Below are 20,313 nucleotides of genomic sequence, written 5' to 3'. Positions count from 1 at the left end.
GCAGTAAAGCCAGCCAGAAGAACTCAACTTTGCCAACTGTGTAAGCACTTTTATATTTGTTTGCTTGCAAGGATATAAAATAACATGCAGGAGGGGTGTCTTTTGACTTGGGACAAAGCTAAGCGGCACAAATTCCCATCTAATTCTGTTTCACTGACACACTTCCTCCTGCATCGTGTCCACCTGCATTCCAGATACAAATCCAATGTGTTCTGTAAGCAGGCTCTGCAGTACAGCTTCTAAAATACTACCAATATCTATATAGCATTTACCATTCACGACTAAAGAAAATCCAAATTCTCAGTCTCACTGAAATTAATTCAGTAGAACTGTACAGTGCAATACAGAAATTACTACCTAAACTAAACATCATTAAATGGATCACAATTTATGCAACAGTGATTAAATTTTTGTTAGGCATTTGGTATCAAATTTTTCCATCATAATGATGAAACCCCTTTTGCCTTACTTGTAAGAGGATGGAAGAGCTTTGGTGGAAGATTTTGAACTGTGTTACCCCATTGACAAAAAGTAGTCAAAATTCAGCTTAGTCTGTCTTAGTTTGATTTGGAAATGGTGACACAATCATATTTTCTTACTGGGATTCATTAATTTACAGAATATACCTAAGCCCTGCTTTTGTTTGCACAGGGCTACAAATTCTATGAGCATGAGCATAGATTCCCTATTTACTGCAGTCTCAGGGCTGAAGACCTTCAGTGTTCTTCCAAGTAAACACCTCCCATGCTGCTCTCTTCAGCTCTCCAGCAACCCAAACACAGACCCACAGCAAGATGCAGACCGCCCAGCCCCAAGAGATTATAGCAAAGTCCACTGCTTAACACACAGCTTTCCTCTAGCTCTTAAGCACCTTGGTTGCAGCTTATGGAAACCCACTTTCTTCCAGTCCTTATTGTCTTACTAATTGGATCAGCATATCTGCAGACATTTTACTACACAAATTTCAGGAGAGACTGTGATGTGTATCTGTGAGTGCACGTAGAAGGTAGCCTTTCTTATTACAAAATAGTTCTTATAATTTCTTTTCATAACCACACAGTTCTGTTGCTGGCAGATTATTGGAGGTGAGTGGCAATTAACAGCTGAATTGGTACTGTAGGTATTACCCATTTGACAACACTAACAAAAACATACACAACCTTGAGAGAGTTGTTTGAGTTTAAATTAAAAATATACTATTGAGTAATATATTGATTTCTCACACTTAATATTAATAAGGAAAAACTTCCCATTTGGGAAAAAACAAACAAACAAACAAACAAAAAACCACCCAACCTAGCTCCATAAACATTTATAGTTAAGTGAATTTCATAATACCAGCACCACAGTATTCAGGGCCCTCTTTAGCTGCACACCTTACTGACAGCTTCCAAGGCAGAATATGAAGCACACTGACAAAATATGATCGTTCCACTATCCTTTCAGCATGCTCCTCTCAAGCACCATTCCATGCAAGTAACATCAGCAAGAGGAATTTAACATGTTACTATTTTAACAAGCACTAATCTCTAAGAGGCCAATCGTACTGAAGAAGCCATAAACACATCCCATATTTCTACACACATTCCCTCTGCCCTCATGGAAACTCTTCACAAGACTGGAGAAACTGCAACTCCACTTCTTTGTGTTGCATCAGTGTCTAATACTTAGGGCAGTTATAGTATATGCTGAAAAATGAATACATGCTGAGGCAGAAAAAAAAATTAAGTCCATCCACTGACTACCAAGTTCTGAGTCAGACCCTATATGGGGCCATATACCACTGGGAAGGTCACTTAAAGAGCATCCAGGATTTAAAAGGAAACAAGAGATTATTTATGTGTCTGTTCTTAATATTAGACATTTTGGCATGCTCCAATTGAAAAGAAAATTACTGATCCACCTGAAGGAGAAGCATTTGGCCTTGGAGTGTTGAAACTTCATGTTACCATAAGGCGCACACTCTATCTATAGTGGCATATATCAAGACATTGTTTTTCTATAGAAGACAGTCACAATACTGGCTGAATACTAGAAAAAAATAAGTCCAAAAAGGTGAAATTATTTCCTTTTCTAACTATTAGTAGTAATAGAAAATCCTGCATTTCAACCTACAAAATTCCCAAAACACCCATGTCATCCAAATGCTGTGCATAAAAGCTATTGGAGGCAGAGAACCGCAGTGTAGGACTCATTAGACCACATGATTTTTCCACTGACTATTATTCTGCTTGCAACTCTGGAGGATTTTCCTCCTAACAAATTAAATCCCCTACTGAAGTTAGTCCTAAAGCTACTCAACGCAGAACTCCCATCTTTTTAAGAAATATGCAACTGTTAACAGGTAAGTACTAGGAGTAAGTAATGAGAAGGCTGATGCTCTCTTAGAAAGGAGTGTACCTTTTGCCTCCCTCCCATTCACCAACGGTTTTCATTGAGACCCTATTCTTGTTGCTTACTTGCAGAGGGAAATCTCTGTGCATTCTCAACAATCTCACTGGTATTTCACATGGGTAAAAAGTGTCACTTCATCAGAAACTCCCAAGAGAGGGATGATTTCCCTGTGTGCTATGGGAGCTTAGCCCCAAGGTTGATTATTCAAGGAAAGAATTTTGCACTGTCTAAAAGAAAAGGAAAAAAAAAAAAAAATCACCCCTCTTTGCCCCGAGCCCCAACTTTGATTATTTCCAGATAATCTCAGTAAAAATGCTAGGTGTGGGCTGTGATGCCCTGTACACACTGTAGATACTGCTATATTGTCCATGACAACTATTTCAATCCAGAGCCTGCAAGTCCACGAGGGATGGTTCTACAGTACTGAATTTTGCTGGTGGCATCCAGCCTCTCCTGACAATGCTTTTCTGCCTAACATTTCTTTTTCATTCATTCAGGCCTGGTTATTTCTCTCCTTCTCTTCCTAGTCGAAGAATGAAGCTGTTTCTTTCCACTTCATTTGTCCTCTCACTCACCAGTAGACTTCTTCCAGGAAGAGGTTTCTGATAAGATATCAATTTAGATTTCATCCATAGAAGACCACACAAACTTCAGAGTGAATCTGGGACGCTGACTGCAACTCTATTTATAGATGCTGAAGTCAGACTGAACACAAGGTCAATTCCTCTTTCAGGCTGCAATGAACCTCTCAAATCTGCTGAACTTATTGAAGTTGCAGCAACACTAGAAAAAGAAGGACAATGTCCATAATTCATAGTGCTGGTAGCTTCTTCCAAATAATCTGCCATATATGTGGCTTCCAAATGCATTTTTATTTGCAAGGACAACAGGAATTGTGTTACCAACCAAAGGAGGTAATGCAGATAAATCCTTATATGTCACCCTGAAAATGTAATCTGATATGTACTGCTGAAGGCTGGAAAGACACAGCTTCTTTCCTAAAGAACCTTTTCCAAAGTCCTCACGCATACACAGCTTCCAGTGTCATCAAGAAGATTTGCATTCACAAAGAGTGTAATATCAAGGTAAATAAATATTCTGAGCCTTCTTGTTTAGAAATTGCATTGACACCTACATTATAACCCTTATGCATTAACAAAGCAGTGGCATCAGGGCCATACAGTAAGCTAAAATAAGAACATTCATCTATAATAATATCAGTAAGGCAAGGAGTATGTTTCCACTTCTTTCCTTACACATGTTGGTGCAGCAGTGTCAGAGACAAGTCTGAATGACTGCAGAAGACGCGTATGAAATATGTGGAGCCATTTTAGTGCTTTACAATACAATTGTCCTGAAGAAGGGATCACACCTGTGTCACAAATTCAGATCTTTTCTCTAGTCTGAAGGCTTAAGATTTACTTGAAAAACTAACAAACCACATTTCCTGTTAAAGTTTTAAAAAGCACACTCCTATAACAAACTATTTATAGCAAAAGTTACAAATAAGAAAGAACACTGTTTAACACACAGCTAGTTAAATAGTGTTGGCAGTTCAAATCTGCTTCAAACAATACATTTGCATCTTGAGTAGCATTGTTGTGCTCAGTTTCCTAAGCCAAGGGACACTGCATTTTCCTATGTTCCTTTTAGTTATATTGAGATACAGGCTACTGAAAACTAAAAGGTTTTCATAGCTTGTTGAACTATTTTGGAAACTTAAGAAATAAACTTATCATAGAGAGAAATCATGTTTTAAGTCTTTCACTATGAGCTAGTATGATTTTTACTTCCCCTCCAGTCCAGCAGGGTAGTGAATGAAAGCTGTCTAATTACTAGTCTGACATACCATAGAACCAACCACTTCCATCTGTTGTTCCAAATATCACTGCTGTCCTCTTTTCACCAGTGGGAAATGGAGGTCTGAGGTGAGCTGATCTTGCCTAAGGTTACAGAGTGGAGTGTAGAAGAGAATCTCACCCCCTCTGTCCAGACTTTTTGATTTCCAATACTTTTTTATTTCCGTGTAGTACTGAAGAAACAAGGGGCCACTTTCATAGATCTTTCAACTGCTGTTTAAGCACATATGGCCAGTGGAAATGTATTGGGTCAAGCAGCAGATTTCAGAAGTTTCCAACCTCATGGTTCTCATCTACATGTTCAAAAGACACCAAGGCTGTAGTTTTCTAATGAGTTCCTACCGAAGACAGCATGCCATCTGTAATACATTTATTTAGTTGTTATTCAGTCTTTCTTTATAGTTTCTGCCTGAAATTTCCAACCATATGATCCTGTTTGAGTTTTTACCAACAGTGCCTAATGTAGAAAATGGTCAAATTGCTGTATTCTCTTGATTTCTTGATTTGACACAGGCTAAATATTACCCTAAACAAAGCATTTAAATTGGTGTTCACATTCAGAGAGAGAGAGCTGAGGCACTACTCAGTCTCCTTTCTTATAAGTGTACTTCATATTTATTGTGACATCTGCAACCACCAAGGAACCTGGATTACAGCAGTCCATAATACTCTATGAACCATGGTTATAATTAGGCGTCACATCCATTGTAATCCTATGGACGTCATCATGTGTTACCAGCATCTGTTGACAGATCTCATACCAGGCATATCACTAAAATGGCAAGTCTGGAGAGGGCAGCCCACAATAGAAACAATGGCATTTATTTTTGGTTTGTTCCAAGACTGCCTAAGAGAAAATATATGCTGCCAACTGCCAGGGCCCCACTGAGATCACTTTTCAATATTATATTACCAGTTTGAACAAAGATCTGTGCCCATGTATCTGCAATCTTCCCCTAATAAATAAAGAAAGCATTTTCTGCAGCTGTCTTAGCATCAATTAGAGAGACAGAAGTCTTGAAATTTCATAAAGTTTATCATAAGAGTACATATTTTTCTTCCGTAAGTCAACAGATTTAATGCAAACATAAGAAAGCCTACAGAATCCAAATTCTCTTTACTTTTTATCATTTATCTGCACTGTAGAAAAACCGCGTTACACTGCTGCTCACTATGGAGTAACCTGTCCATTATTTCTTTACTTTGAAAACAGCATTCTCTGAAATGCTGGACAATTGAATCCTAATCAGATGTAACCATGACCTGTTATGGCTGAGTACTTTCAAATCACTAAGCCCTTAAGCACTAAGACCATTTCCATTCTCATTATAAAACATAAAAGACTAGTTTGCCACCTAAAGAGTGTAAATTAAAACAAACGTCCGTGTTCATGAGTACAGTTTACTAACTGGTTAGGAGTTACAGCAGCTGGTGGGTGAAGAAAAGTGAACTTCAACCTAGCTCAGAACTTCTCCCACTATACTCATACAGCAGGATCTGAGGAGGTGTGAATGTAAGAAAATGAATAAAATCAGCTAAAACTCACAGGAAGGAGGATACAAGTAAAAACTGAGAGTAAAATATTGGCTCTACCGATTTAAATGACAAAGCAAACCCATTGGCCCCAATGATTCCAACAGATCTTACTTTTACAGCTATACTTTTATAGTACAGCTTTTATAGAAGCTGTGACTGTAATAGTGGGACAAAATGTCATCAGATATAATTTGGCAACTTCTACTTAATTTCTTGAAGTGAGCTACTCACCTATAACAAAAAGCATATTCAACTGCATTGTCTAGAGCATAATTTCTCTCTCTCTCCTCCTGCTTTTTTTTTTTTTTTTCATTCTTGTAACCAGCAGATAACCTTTTACTCTCAGATCTGTCAGATATGACTTCAGCATCACCTTTTGCATTAGGAAGTAACAAATCCTTTACAATACTTCATCTCTCTCTTTTCCATATGCTGCTCAAAACTCAGTGTTCTGAAATTAGATATTGCAAATATTACTAAAGTACCAAACCCTTGACAAAAATGCTGATGGGATTATAACCTCTGCCTATGCTCAGAATAAGAGCATGGGTAGTACTTGCTGGCATAATGGTTTTCTTACACCTAAAAGGCAAGAAGCAGTCCCTCTACAATGGTATATTCCAAGGAGTTTACAGACTTGGTTTTTCCCACAGAGTGAACTGGCATGTGAGAACCTAATCATGAAATACAGTTTTCCAGATCTAGTCTGGATATATTTTAAGTAATATTTTCCTCATCAGATCATTCAGTCAGAATTAAGAATAAATTCTAATAAAAGCTGGCTTGCAGGATCAGAATTTTGAAGTCTGCTCTCAGAAATATTGCAAACTTTGTTTGCATACCAATTTTGAACCACCTCATTCATCTTCCTGTTTATAATTGCAGTTTACTGGTTTTGAGAACCGATCAGACACACACATCAATTCAGAGTCTGCTTTCCGAAAGGAGGATCCAGGAAGTGAAGTTAAAAATTACTGAAATCTCCATCGACAACTAATATATAAATATAGAGGTACTGACAGAATCTTTCCAGCGGAATATAAACTCCTGACTCCCACAAATTAATGTCATCTTACATAGGTTTCACTTAAGAATCCAAAAAGTGAATGCTTTATCCACAAAATATGGCATAGCTAATATACATTATATCTATGCTTTATATGATGTAAAATACATTATCTTACAAAATTAGAACCCATTACTGCACAGCCTTGGCAAATCCAGATGCAGCACAGCAATAAATTAGGGCATCATTCCACACAGAAGCACATATACAGACACACATTACTTTATTTCCAGACCTTCCTTTGCTGTTTCTCCCATGCTGGGTCCAGGAGCAGGTCCCTGTCCCATTCTTCTTCTTGAGTCATGTATTCATCTTCTTCATAGTTGTAGGTGTACTGCATGTTTGTTTCTATCTGGTTCATGCTATTCATGCTACCTGGGGATCAGCTTCAGCTGCTGTGGCTTCTACTAGTTTTAAATATATGTATACTTTTAAGCTTATTTTACTTGTGGATGGGTTGTAGGTAGCAGTGTCTGTTTTCTTTCTTATTTCTCTTTTTGCAAAGTGACAGGGAGTGAATATTGATGGGTCTTGCTGAGAGCAGAAGCTGAAACTGTCAGGTAGGTGCTGACCTATGGTGACCTTCCTTCCTTCCCTCTCTCTCCTGCCCTCTTCCCTTTCTCTCTCTGCTGCTACCGCTGCTGCTGTAGGTCCCTGCGGCTGACCCTCCGGAGAAGCCCAGCGCGGCTCATTGCTGCGGCTTATTATCCCCGCCGGGCTGTCACGTGGCGCGGCTGCGGCCCCGCTCCAGGCGGCGGGGCGCCCTCGGCCGGGCCGGGACCGCCGCCCCTGCGGGCGGGACAGAGCGGGGCTAGAGGCGCGCTGTTTCTGCGCATGGCAGCGAGACAGCCTCCGAAAGGGGGAGGCTGGCCGGGGGAACTCTCCTCTCGTAAGCGCTCTCTCCAAAAATTACCATCTACTCGTTTGTCTCTCCTTCCAATTCGATAAAATACCTGCCTTTTTTTTTTTTTTCCTACTGACGTGTATTTCTAATTCTCCAGACCCATCTATGATTTGCTGATGTGGTATGAAATTGTCTATCATTAGTCTGAAGTCTGTGTGGACCCTTGAGTCACTTCCCACTTTCCTTTTTGGATTAAGGATCACAAGCACCAGCGCAGACAAGGACGCCCGAAATATGAAACAATTTGCAGCAGAGATCAGGATTGGAGTTAAACCAGAAAGTGTGGAAGCACAATTTTGAAAAGCAACATATATCTTCTTTGTCCAGGAAACATGCTTAGTACATCACCAAAGCAGGCACCAAGAAGTACATGCAAAGGTCTTTCTAAATGTGACAGGAACCATTTGCCTGTGCTTTCCACAGGGTAAAATCTGAAAAGGTATCACTGACATCAAGCATCCTGGCAAAGCCTGCCCTGTATCACCCTGCCATTTAATTTCAGTTGCCCTGGCAACAATGTTACTTCTGGGAATTGGCAAGTTTACTATGTTCTTCATGGAGCTTGTCGTTCTATGATCAGCCAAGGTCATCCTCTATACCAGTGCCCACACTGGATACAATTCGAACTTTACTTACAAAAAGCATTTTGCTCACCAAAACCAAGCTTTTGGAAGCCGTAAAAGACAAAGATATAAGGGAGAACTACATTCAGTAAAGGCAACCATAGGTCTCTAAGCCAATGTGAATGAAGAAACAAAACAATTAACAGCTAGATAGGGTATGTCCTCCACTTCATGTTGCTAACCAAAACTCTGCTTTCTGTCAAGGCACCTTCTGTCCCATAAGTCTATGCAATTTAGAACATACATACATGCACAGGTAATACCTACCCATTAGCTCTAAAAAACTTGATGAATGCAGCACTAAGGTTGCAAATTGGAATTCAGAAGAGGATTGCAACATGTTTCATGCAAAGTAAGCTGAAATTCCAAAGATCGATGTACATATTGCATGATAATAGTCTAAAAATCAAACTCCAAATCTATGCAGCAAAGTCAGAACCACATGCTTTTCACCTGCTGAATGCAAATATTCTCAAGGTTTTTACATTTCCACCTATATAATGAAGAAAATATTGATAAATGCTATGCCCAGGCTTTTTTTGTTCAAGTGCAGATAGACATTCTCTTAGGATACTCTCAGGCAGTATCAAATAGCAATTACAAACCAAAATATTTCACGTACATACACATTATGTGTACGCTGGTGTAATTTGTGTCATTTATTTTTATAGAGGGATAGTCATCTGTGGTTTGTGATGCATGTTCAATTTCAATGACCTAAATGACTTGAAGCCTTCAAAGTCAGTAAAGCAATTTTTTTTTTTTTTAATTCACTATACACAGCACAGAAGTTTCTAGAGGAAAAGCAGGAAGAAGTCAGAAAAGTCCCAGAAGTTAAGCTGTAATGCTCTGAACCAGAGCTGTCCCCTGTGCAAAGAGCTCTCCTGCACTGATGAGACCTGTGACCTTTCATGCACTATCTCATTAGAGGTGAGCCATTGCAACCAGCTTCATACCTTTTCTCAACGCTGCCATGTTTGGGGATCTACAAATCAGGTGGTAGCGCACCACTCCCCTCTGTGCAGTATAGGTGAGCCTTACCAGTACCAATGGCTTCATACTGGGAGGTAATAGTTAAAAACCACATTTTATTTGTTGGCCCTCAGCCTGTAACGTGGGCCCAGAGTACCTGTGCCATGAAATAAAAACTGAGGCATGATGACAATAAAGATTATCTGATCACACAATGGATTAAGACTAGACTTAGATCCTTGTCTAGATTTCTGGAAATCAACAGGAAATCTACCGAGATGGTATGGAATTCTGAAAGAAAGATATCAAGTTTTTCATAAAATAACTGGATTTTCTCAAAACATAGCTAGCCACTGCTGCAAAGGTACTGTTCATTTTTTCATGGTTACTTGGTACAGAGGTAAACTTACTACTTTAACAACAAAACAAATAAAACAAAAATGTCATCATTTTTCCAAGGAACCAACAGCTAAAATAGTATCTCTCAGTTAGTCTGACAGATCAAAAAAATCCAAGTCAGTTCCAAATAGGAATAAACTCACATTTTTCTATAAGGAGCAAATATTTCAAAATCCACTTTGGGTAGGTTATGTTAGTTCCTTTTGGATGAGAAAAACATTTCTGAATGAAAACTCTAATTGTTTAATTCTGAAAATGTCAAAATAGGGGGCTTCAACTTCATCAGTGTGCATTTTGAGAGAGTTGGGCTTTTAACCTATGAAACAGGAAGCTAAATGAAATATATCCATTTAAAAAAACATGCTTATCTTGATGGAATCTGACCTGTTTTATGTTCTCTAAGTAACTGCTTACTGCCCCTTAATCAGACAGCATGAGTAGGCAGGGGAGATATTTATAGATGGAGCTTGAGGAGGAGTATCTGGTATTTTGTTTACTACTTTAATTTAATTTCATAAACGAACAGTGTAGATGGTAATGAGAAGCATATGAATGGAGGTCCATAGTGGAAAGAGAGCCAAAATGAAGCTCTGATGCCAAACTTGAAGTGGAAAGGGAGCTGCCTCTTCCAGCTTACCTAGAGAAAAGGAAAGCTGTGCCCAGCAGAGTAGTATGAATAAAGCAGCGTGCTTCAATCAGCTTATTCCCACATCAGAGGTAAGTTAGGACTATCCCCACTAAAGCTGGCAGAGTCACATAGCTACAAACTATGTGTGCCTAAGGAGAAAGAACATCAAATCAAAACAGAAATAAGCAAGCTGAGCAGGAAAGAAAGGACAAAAGTCCCAAGTAGAGAAAGAGAAAGAAACACAGTGAATCTCATAGATATGGAATTTTAAGCTGACATGGCAAGATACCCAAGAGCCAGCAGGTATATTTGAGGAAGAAATGACACAGATTGCTTACAATGTGGTAAGACAAAAAGAATACTTATGCTTGCCAAACAGATTAGAAGAAATAAGGTGGCATAGAGAGATCAGAAATGGACATGGCAGAGCTGAATTGTCAACTGTTTTTATCTTCTATTTGGCAAAAGGTGTGCAGTTTTAGTTCACGCCAACATAAATGCTAGGAAGGGCCTACCCAGGAGAATGCCTTTACCCCAGGAGAACACTGTGGTAACAAGATATCATTTCCCATGTATGAGGAGCACCAAGAAGGCCAGAACTTTCCTACCAGGAGCCGCAGGTCTGTGGGTGAACTCTCTTGAGTATTTCTTATCAGACTTGCAACTTATGAGGGATCTTTGAATCTAATACCACCTAAGTGAAAACCTTCTGGCACACTTTACATTAAGCTCCTTGAGAATCAAAGGGCTTTTCTAACTAAAGGTCAGTTTTCACCTCCTGTGTCAACCTGTATCATTTTTTAATGAAAGGGAAATTGTGTCACACAGTTTAACATCCATTTGCTCCCCAAAAGCCATCATATCATATTCTCACTCCTCCATGATTTCACTGTCCATCAGACTTTCAATCCCTTCAACCTGCTTCTTATTCTTCTCTCTCACAAAATATTATAATGAGAATAAAACCTCAACTTTTTAATAAAACTTAAAAAATGCTGAACATTGCAATGTTTTCCCAGATAATTTTTCTATTTGAACTTAGTGAGATTTAGAATAAGAAATTAGCCAGACTTCTCTCCTTAAATAATTGCCTGTGAAACACTGAACTGATGTGAAAATGATCACCATCAGTCTTCAGTTGTAATACTTCTGTGTAGGAACACAACAGTTCACATCTGCCAAAACTGCCTCAGAAAGGCCACAGGAAGATTAATCTTATGTGAGCTCAATAAGCCAGTGAGTCTTTGAGCAATCATCTTTCCATAGGCACAGTCTGTTTCTTTGTGAAAAAGAACAGTAGGATGGTTTCTCAATAAAGAAGTCAATGAAAGATAAAAGAAAATAAATTCAAAGTGATTGTTCTCTTGTGTAAACTGTTAACAGAATCTTAAAAGAGAGAACAAATAGCCCTTTTATTTTCCAAGCATGTCATAACTGTTGCTTAAAATGTACTTTTGCTTGTAGCAAATATCCACAAGTTTAGAGCTTAACCAACTAAAATTTGAATTATTTAAGGAAGACATTGATAATTTAGATTGGGCCAAAATGTTGGATTCTGTTAAAAATTATGCATAAATTTAAAGAAAATCATTAAGCAGAAAAGTGGAGTGTGTTATGAAATGTATTTATTTTTTTATTAGAGTACGGGAGAAGTAACTTTTTTTTTCCAGTACAGTAAACACAACCCAGCTTCTTCAATGTAAGAAACACACTCTCCTGTACATTCAGAGAAAAAAAAAATCAATACGTAAAGACAATATGAATAAATGTTAAACTTGCTTCATATTTCCAAAATGAACACACATGGAAGGAAGGCAGAAAGAGAACAAAGAAGAGAAGCATGCATCTGGGAACCAAAATTCTGATTTTTGTCTGAGCTAAGGAAAAGCACCGTGGACACTGAGCATATTAGCCCTCCCACATCTCGCACTGAGAGGTACAAACTTTAATTCTGAAAAATCCCCATGCTACTCACGTGTGGTGGTATTAACTGTACAGAAGCGTACATTATAATTATTTTTTTAATATTTCAAATGACAGGTTTGGAAATAAAAATGGAGAAAGAGCTAAAAAAATGCATTGCTGACTTCATAGTAACTGACATTGTCAGAAGATCCTGAAGTGTTTCATCAGTTATATATAGAGACGACTTTCTCTGTCCCTGAAATTCAGCCATGGATGAAGTGTAGCAAGAAACATTTATAGGACAGACAAATACTATCAAAGCATAGCTTGGGCTTCAGGAGTATGGAGAAAATGTTGACTACACTGAGATCACTGGCTTTTGCCAACCCTTTGTGCGGAGGTGAAATCATGGGGCTGGGACATGGGGTGACCCACATCAGCTTAAGATGCCCTATATGACCTTGAGCAAGTCAATTCAGGTAAAATTTTCCAAAAAAAAAAAAAAAAAAGCTAAGTGTTGGCCCATTAGACTGCTCTCACTGGAAGAGAAACAAGCTCTAAAATAGTGTCAGCAATGCTTCCTTTGGTCCTTAATGTCTGTCTGGAACACAAACTCCCTGGAGCAGAGGCTTTTTCTGTCTAAAAGGCCTGAGGATCCTACAGAACAATTATGATTACAGTGTGCTTTACCTGCCACACACCCTTCACCTCCATGTTTGTCTCTCAGGTCTGTGTGTAGCCTGCACATGAAAATGCTTAGCATTATTCTACTATGTCAGGTTTGCTCAGTCATTCAAGATCCCTTATACTCCGGAAGGGATGTCCCTGCTGCTTGTAGGGCCACACTTTTAGCCTTATAGCCTGCACAGCCGATGGTCCTGATTCCCAGAGAGGCTTTAAGGCCGATATTAGTAGGAAACATTCAACATCTGGTCTCTGCCACAGTATCACTAAGCAGTACTGTGATACTAAATAACAACCACAACCTGCAATGTGAGTGCTGAAAGATGTAATATAGCAGAGGGAAAACCCTCTAGTGATGGCAACTGCCAGGCGGAACTACACAAGATCACAACTTTCATGAATGAGAGGAGCTCTCAGACCTCATATCTGACATATTTCTATTAAAAATTTCAGAAGAAACCATGATACCTGAACTCCCTTATCCCTTGAGCTAGCCTCTGGAGGTTGCCTTTTTTGTTTGATAGTTCTTGTCTGGGTAGATGCAACTCAAAAAGACAGATTAGATAATGAACTAAATAATATCAGAGGCTTCAACAGATGCTTTGCACAGTTTGAAAATGTAGCACCAAATGAAAAACTGGGAAACGTGTATGGTAATTTATATACTACATTGCAGTAAGTCTGTTAGCTCACTGAAGTGTAGAGCAATATGCAAACAGTTACAATGTAATACACACGGTAACAGGTGGGGAAACTACAAATAGAGCTGGCATAAGATCGGAAAAAACGGCGAGACAGATCCAGGATTTTAAAAATGGTTCAGTTATGAGAATGCAAGGGGCAGGACTAGGGGTATAGCATGGCCTATTACAAGCCTTCTGAAGAAACCTTAAAACCATCATGTGTTCCCGTGGTCCTGGCTGTGTTCCTGTTTTATGTTGGCTTAGCCTTATCACACAAAGATACTAAGCAAGGAAGAAACTGTGTGACTAGGGCAATGCGAAAACCTGCAACTGACCATACAATTTGTTTTTCATTAATATCACCAGTTTAAAAAAAAATCCTTACTGAGCCAGCCTGTGGCCCATAACTGGATTATCTGAGACTATTTGTCTAAAAAAGTACATTATTCATCAACAGTTTTGGTGACACTGAGAAAAGAGAACAGAGACGTGTGAGGTAAGGAATGCATAGGCAACATGCCTTTATTTATCTAGAAACAAACACCATCAACTAAGAGTTTCCAGACAATAATTATCTAAGGGGCACAGACGAAACCTGGCAGGTTTTAAATCACTGAGGTATGAGGTAGAGATTACGGGCACAGGATATGAGCACTGGATATCGGACACTGCTGTGTTTTAAACTCAGCATTTGTACAGATTAACTGAATGACCTTAGACAAATCACAGTCTCAATGCCCTCATTTCTCTTTCCAGATACACCAGTGAGATTTCACTAATATCAATGCAATTAAAGTTACACACTCAAGAAGGCAACCTGGTTGAATAAAATGCCAGTCTGCAAAAATGAATACTAACTACTCATTATTCATTCCACAGGAGATTAGTAAAACGGGCAAATACATCCCTGTATAAGGCGGCATCAGGCGCAACCTGAATTACTGCCAAACAGGGATAACACGTTCTTTTTGCAACAGGTATAGTACAAGTTTTCCTCTTCCAGAACTGTTGTCCTTACACCCTGTCCATCAGAGCTTTACTCTGACACTTGGCTGTATGAAGATTCAGCACCGAGAAAATGAGCAATGTTCCTGCCATGCTTGACATGAAAGCAGCAAGGCCTCAATTTTCCAAACCCTGTTCTGAAGACAACTGTTCGCTGTTCAACTATGATCTCTCTCACTAACTTTGGCCCTATTCTCATCCCAGGAACAATGCCTATCAGTTTTGCACAACATACTTTCCAGTGCGAGACTGGTTGCTCTTGAGATCTACCAGCAATAACCTACTCATGGTGAAGACTCTTGTATATTTTCAGTCCCTCTGAACATGGACAAGTCCTTTGTTTCTTAATTGGCTCATCTCCATGTGTGAATCCAGGTTAGCATAAGCAGAGAAGGAGAGGAGAGTGTTTGCATGTTTCTTCACTTTGAAACCAGTTTGTCAATAGGATAAATGCAGTGGAGTTGTGCTAACATGCAGTCTAGATCTCTGTTGTTTCCCATAGTAAAAACTGGAATAGCTGTAATCTCCCAGAATTTCATAACGGAACCAAATTCAAGAGCATGTTTTTTGGTTGGTTGGTTTGCGTTTTCTTTTGTTTTTCCAAGCCAGATGCTGTTCTAGGTATTTTTCCAGTTCATATGGACAATAGTTAACTGGAGGTGGAGTCTGCAACTAGGACAAAGGTGAGTGTACTCTTATAGGCTGTAAGGCTCCACATGTATTTATAGCAAACTCTGGAACTCATTTTTTAGTTGAGATAGTCTGAACACATCTTCCTATGGCCACTTTTTTCCCATGATAAAAGCATTCAGCAGAAAGCTTATTTTGCAGTCCAAATAGATGGATTCAAATATATCTTGGACTTCTCTAGGGGAGGCTATTCAGTTACGAATACGCTTCCAGAACACTAAGACACTTTTTGATTTGTTCCCCATGGCTCAGCAATCCCCCTTACACCTCCTTCATAGGTAACTCTGGCACACAGATGATGTACAGAAAATTAGGCCACTCAGGCCCTAGATTTGTAGGGTCTGATTTTTTACTGTTAAAGAACCAGTGGTAGAAGTCAAGCAAGTCATAATTTGTACATTCAGTTGCAGGAGAGAATGTTTAAAACAATGCATGATAGAAATACCAGACAAATATAGGATCCTGCTGGGCCTAAAAGTTCAAACCACCAGGCCTACTCAATGGGCAAAAAGATAGTATGTAGCTGTAAAGCACTTTAGTGAAAAAAACCCAAATTCCACAGTACCACTATTCAGTATCCTAAATCTACCTGTAGCATGGGGAAATGGAACTGTGAACAGTCCGGGGCACGTGCCTCAGTTTTCTTTCTGTAAGCCAGGAATAATACTAACGCTGTGAAGTACAAGGAAATATGTGAAAATCAAATACCCAGTAGATTTGGAATATTTGAAAGATAAGTACAACTGTGATGACCAGAGCTGAAAATCATAAATTATGTATTTGGAAATATGCTTCAACTGAGTGCAACAGATCTGCCTTGAATAAAAAAGAGATATCATAATGCTGTAGTGCACTGCTTATGCAATACACTGAACAAAGTGGGATTTCCGGAGAAAAAGTAGTTTGCAACTATGCAATTAAAGTCTGCATTGTGATACATACAAAGCAGCTGAATTGAGATTGCTTGGAAAACTTAACTCTGGCATAGTTCACTGATAAGTGACTTGGGATCTTGATGGTCTTGTGAAATATCTGCTCTACAACTAATTATAAATACATAATAAATTAAGTAATCATAAATGAGTTCTGAATTGGAATACAAAATGTTAAGGGAAGCACTAAAGGTTTTGACTGCAGCTTAACAGTTATATAACCACTGTAGCTTCTGCTCAACAAAGAACATCATGTTTTGCATCTCAGATGTGTCTGTTGTAGATTCACACAAGAGTCTTTAAACGTGTTACAGTGACACAGACAGACTAGGCACATCTTAAAGATTAAATTGTTTAAAACGTTTTGTTCCTCTACAGACTAAAACAAGGCACACACATCAACATATTGTTAAGAATCAGCAGGTATTGCAAACCGAAGGGATCCTACCACAAGTAAAGTGAGAAAGATGTTGAAGTGTAACCTCTCCCATGTAGTATTTGAGAGCATCACAGCAGGAACTGCTGGCCACCAGGCTTATTTAAAGGAGGTGCATCAGCATCCATGGCAGAATCAGCTGATTCTTAGCACCACGTGCTCCCATTCACTACACGTTCAAGGCCAGGCTGCCATCTTACCTACTATATTAAATGCCTGTCAAGCCTTCTACAGAAACAGCACCCTGCTCTCAGTGTGTGCAAGGAATGCTCTGATGTCACTGGGCCTCTTAAGACTCTCTCAAGTAATTTCTCTGCAGAGAATGCTCTAAGTCACTGGCATACACAATACATGCAGAATGACAGAGAGTAAGAAATGCATCAGAGGAAACATCGACATGTACTTTTGTCAGTAGGAGTTATTAGCTGTTATCAAGAACATTTCCAGTTGTCAAGACTATTTTATGAAAGGCAGCACAGAGTCTTTACATAATCTCAAAAACAGCAGGGCCACTACTTCAACTCTGAAAACACGGCACCTCTAGTAAATCAGCAAATCTGGAGATCTAGGCTTACCAGTAAAACTCAGTTGCATGACCTCACCATCTAAATCAAACACATTATCTCTTCTAATAACATTTTTTCCCCCAAGAATTCCCAAGATACGTAACAGCATGAACAGTTTCCAATGCACAATGAAAGCAAATACAAAAGCCAATTATTTTTTAAACTGGACTGAAATGCAAAGAAAAGTTTGTTTTGATGGTTGCAGATACTTTCTATAATTCAGTATCACAGAAATGCAATCTCTGACTTTCTAATACTTAAAAAATATTATAGGATTAATATCTCTCATATATATGCATATATACGTAGGTTAAAAAATGGTCAGTTGTTCACAGTGCCACTGTGCTAGGCGTTACATGAATGCATAACTCATTCCTACCAAAAAAAAAAAAAGTAAACTAAACTTTAGAAAGTGGATAAATAAAAATATATAACTGAATATAACTGAATAACAAAACCAGCAGTTACATTTTCCCCTCTCTGCTACTGAATGTGGATCATACTGTTTTCAGGCATTATCATACAAAGTTGTGAGCTCATTCGAGTTCAAACCATATATTTACCAGGTATGGAAAAGGCCTATGCACTGGCAGTGACTGGAGCAAATGAAGAAATGAAAGCAGCACTGGCTTCAATGGCCAGCCTCAGGAAAGGCTGAAATTTGTATTTAGTGCATCTGGATAGGAATGCCACTATTTCTCCTCCAGGGAAAGAGCTGTGATTCATCTCAACATTTCAAAAAAAAAACCCAACCCGGCAGCAAATGGGTGGCTGACAAGCGAATAGAGGTTCGAACAGCTGCAGGTCACAAATGGGTAGTTGCAGCATATGAGCTCTACTGCTATTCCAATGCCTGTCAGTTGCTGAAATAACAAGGAATTGAGGGAGATTATAGTAAGACAGTGTACTGCAGTTAGAAAAGCGAGCTGTGTTAAACATTTCCCTTATTATCACTTTTTCCTTCTCCCCATCCTTCAGCTTATTGTCTTTTACTGTTTACAGCCCTGCTAAAAAAGATGAGACATCTAGTACACAACACTCTCCTTATTGCTTTTTACATCCAAGTCCTAATGCTACACTCCAGTTACCAAGTTCTCCCTATGCATTAAACAATGTGACTCACAACTACCACACAGTAGATCCATGATAGCCTCATGTCTTAGTAGGTTGTCTGGCACAGTTATCTTTTCGTAATAATAAACAGCTAACATATACACACAGTATCATATTTCCCAGCCTAATAAATACCAAATCATTACAAAGGACTATCACAATCACAGCAATCATGAGAGATATTTTCCTATTTTTCATTGCAACAACTATGTAGTCATCAAAATCCAACTTTCTACCTGACTTGTCACACTATAAACAAAAAAGTCACAATTCATCAAGTAGCTCAGCACTGAAAGGACTGGGTTTTTTTTTTTTCACTTTTCACCATCTCCATTTGTCTTCCTTACTCTCCCTGATGCTTTTGGGACAAAGTAGACCTGCCTTAAGTGAATGCAAATGGAGTTAGAAAGATGACTATAGCCTGCTCTTTTCAAGTTGATTTTTTCTCTGCATGTGCCTAGCTGAAACTAGTTTCTTTATTTGGGGTTTATTTCTCCTTGTCTAGAATGTACATTTAAAAGCTTCTGTTACAACCATTTTGATTCAAAAGCCCTCCGTTTGTATTACCATATTGCAAAGCCTTTAATACAGTAAAATCCCCAAAATAGCTTCCCGCCACCCCATCCAGAGGGTTTCTATTTATTATTAGATCTGGAATGCAGCTACACATGAGAATTTATGGCTGGGGAAGCTGCAACAGATTTTCCAAGAAGAGCCAGGGAAACATGATACCGCCTGCCACAGTGGTCAGTAAGTCGATGACGTGCTTCATACACTGCCTAACAAGGAAGCTTCTTCCAGCCCTTCAGTTCAACTGAAGAATTATTCTCCCTTCGGTCCTGTTCCAGCAATGAGAACTGCAATTCTCTGTAACCTCAGTCACCACTGAACTACACTTGATTGTTTCTGCCTCCAGTTACATCAGCTGCACACTCATACAACTCCACTGACCTCATCAGAATTACTCCTGAGTTTCACTAATGTAAGCATAAAAAGATCAAGCCCTCAGGGCAGGGAGGGTAGATAGGGAAAACAAATCTTAACTCTCTCATTCTACATATTTGCAAATTTACACAATACAACAGTTCCAATTTCTTTGCTTCTAACAAAAGCCTAGCCAAGGGAATAATGGCCTCAAGGCCTTATCAATGTATACACTGCAGAAGGGTACTGTCTCATCATTTCGCCACGTCAAGAAGTGACTGCTGCACTGTCACAGAGAGCAGAAAGAACTGAAACCAGAGAAATATACATTACTGCAGCCTTAAAGTACAGAATAAAGCACTGCTCTTCCTGATAATTACAGTACATGAATTAAGAAAAAAGGGGACAGATTAGCTCAGAGTAGCACAATTTAACTGCACAGCCTCCAAAACTACAAAATACTGGCATGCCTTCTGCAACCAATAGCAAAACAAAATATACTCCTTGACAATAAGATTACCTTGGTTTACAAAGTGTTTAATCCACTGCTCTAGAACACAGATCGGTTTACAGGTCTTTTAGCATACATATACCCACATTAAACACACATATCTGTTAACACCTACTTTTGCTTTAAAAGTTAAGAGACCTCAATTCACTCTAAGGTGGTTACAGTCTCCTTTGTGTATCCTAGTAAGGTTTTAATATTACTTCATTACACTGCAATCAGATCATATTTTAGATGTCAGGCACTGTCACATTGTCTATTAGCAATGGCATAAGGAAACGCCAGGGAACACACCAAGATTATTAGCAAACGATGGTGAAGCACATGGAAGGTGGCTGTCTTCCATCTCCTTCGGAACTGTTTTAACAATCCAAAACCATGGTGAATCACTAGAGTACAGGAGGTGGTGCAACGAGGAAAAATATTAAACATCTTAGCAAATGAATTAAGAATCTTTTGAGAGTACGTAAGAATACTTAATACAAA

General features: G+C 38.9%; 1 protein-coding gene across 1 annotated transcript in view; it reads right to left on the bottom strand.

Moving 5' to 3' along the window:
• Positions 1–7,542, bottom strand: part of ACTN2 (actinin alpha 2) — a 69,467-nt gene extending 61,925 nt beyond the window's left edge. The window contains exon 1 of the mRNA XM_065630438.1: positions 7,091–7,542. Coding sequence (XP_065486510.1) covers positions 7,091–7,225 — 135 coding nt within the window. The 5' untranslated portion in view covers positions 7,226–7,542. The remainder of the gene's footprint in view (positions 1–7,090) is intronic.
• Between the last annotated feature and the right edge of the window lie 12,771 nt (positions 7,543–20,313).

The sequence above is a fragment of the Caloenas nicobarica genome, chromosome 3 (genome assembly GCF_036013445.1).
Source record: "Caloenas nicobarica isolate bCalNic1 chromosome 3, bCalNic1.hap1, whole genome shotgun sequence".
NCBI classification, from domain to species: domain Eukaryota; kingdom Metazoa; phylum Chordata; class Aves; order Columbiformes; family Columbidae; genus Caloenas; species Caloenas nicobarica.
The sequence above is the reverse complement of the archived record's forward strand: the minus strand, read 5'-3'. Positions and strand labels throughout refer to the sequence as shown.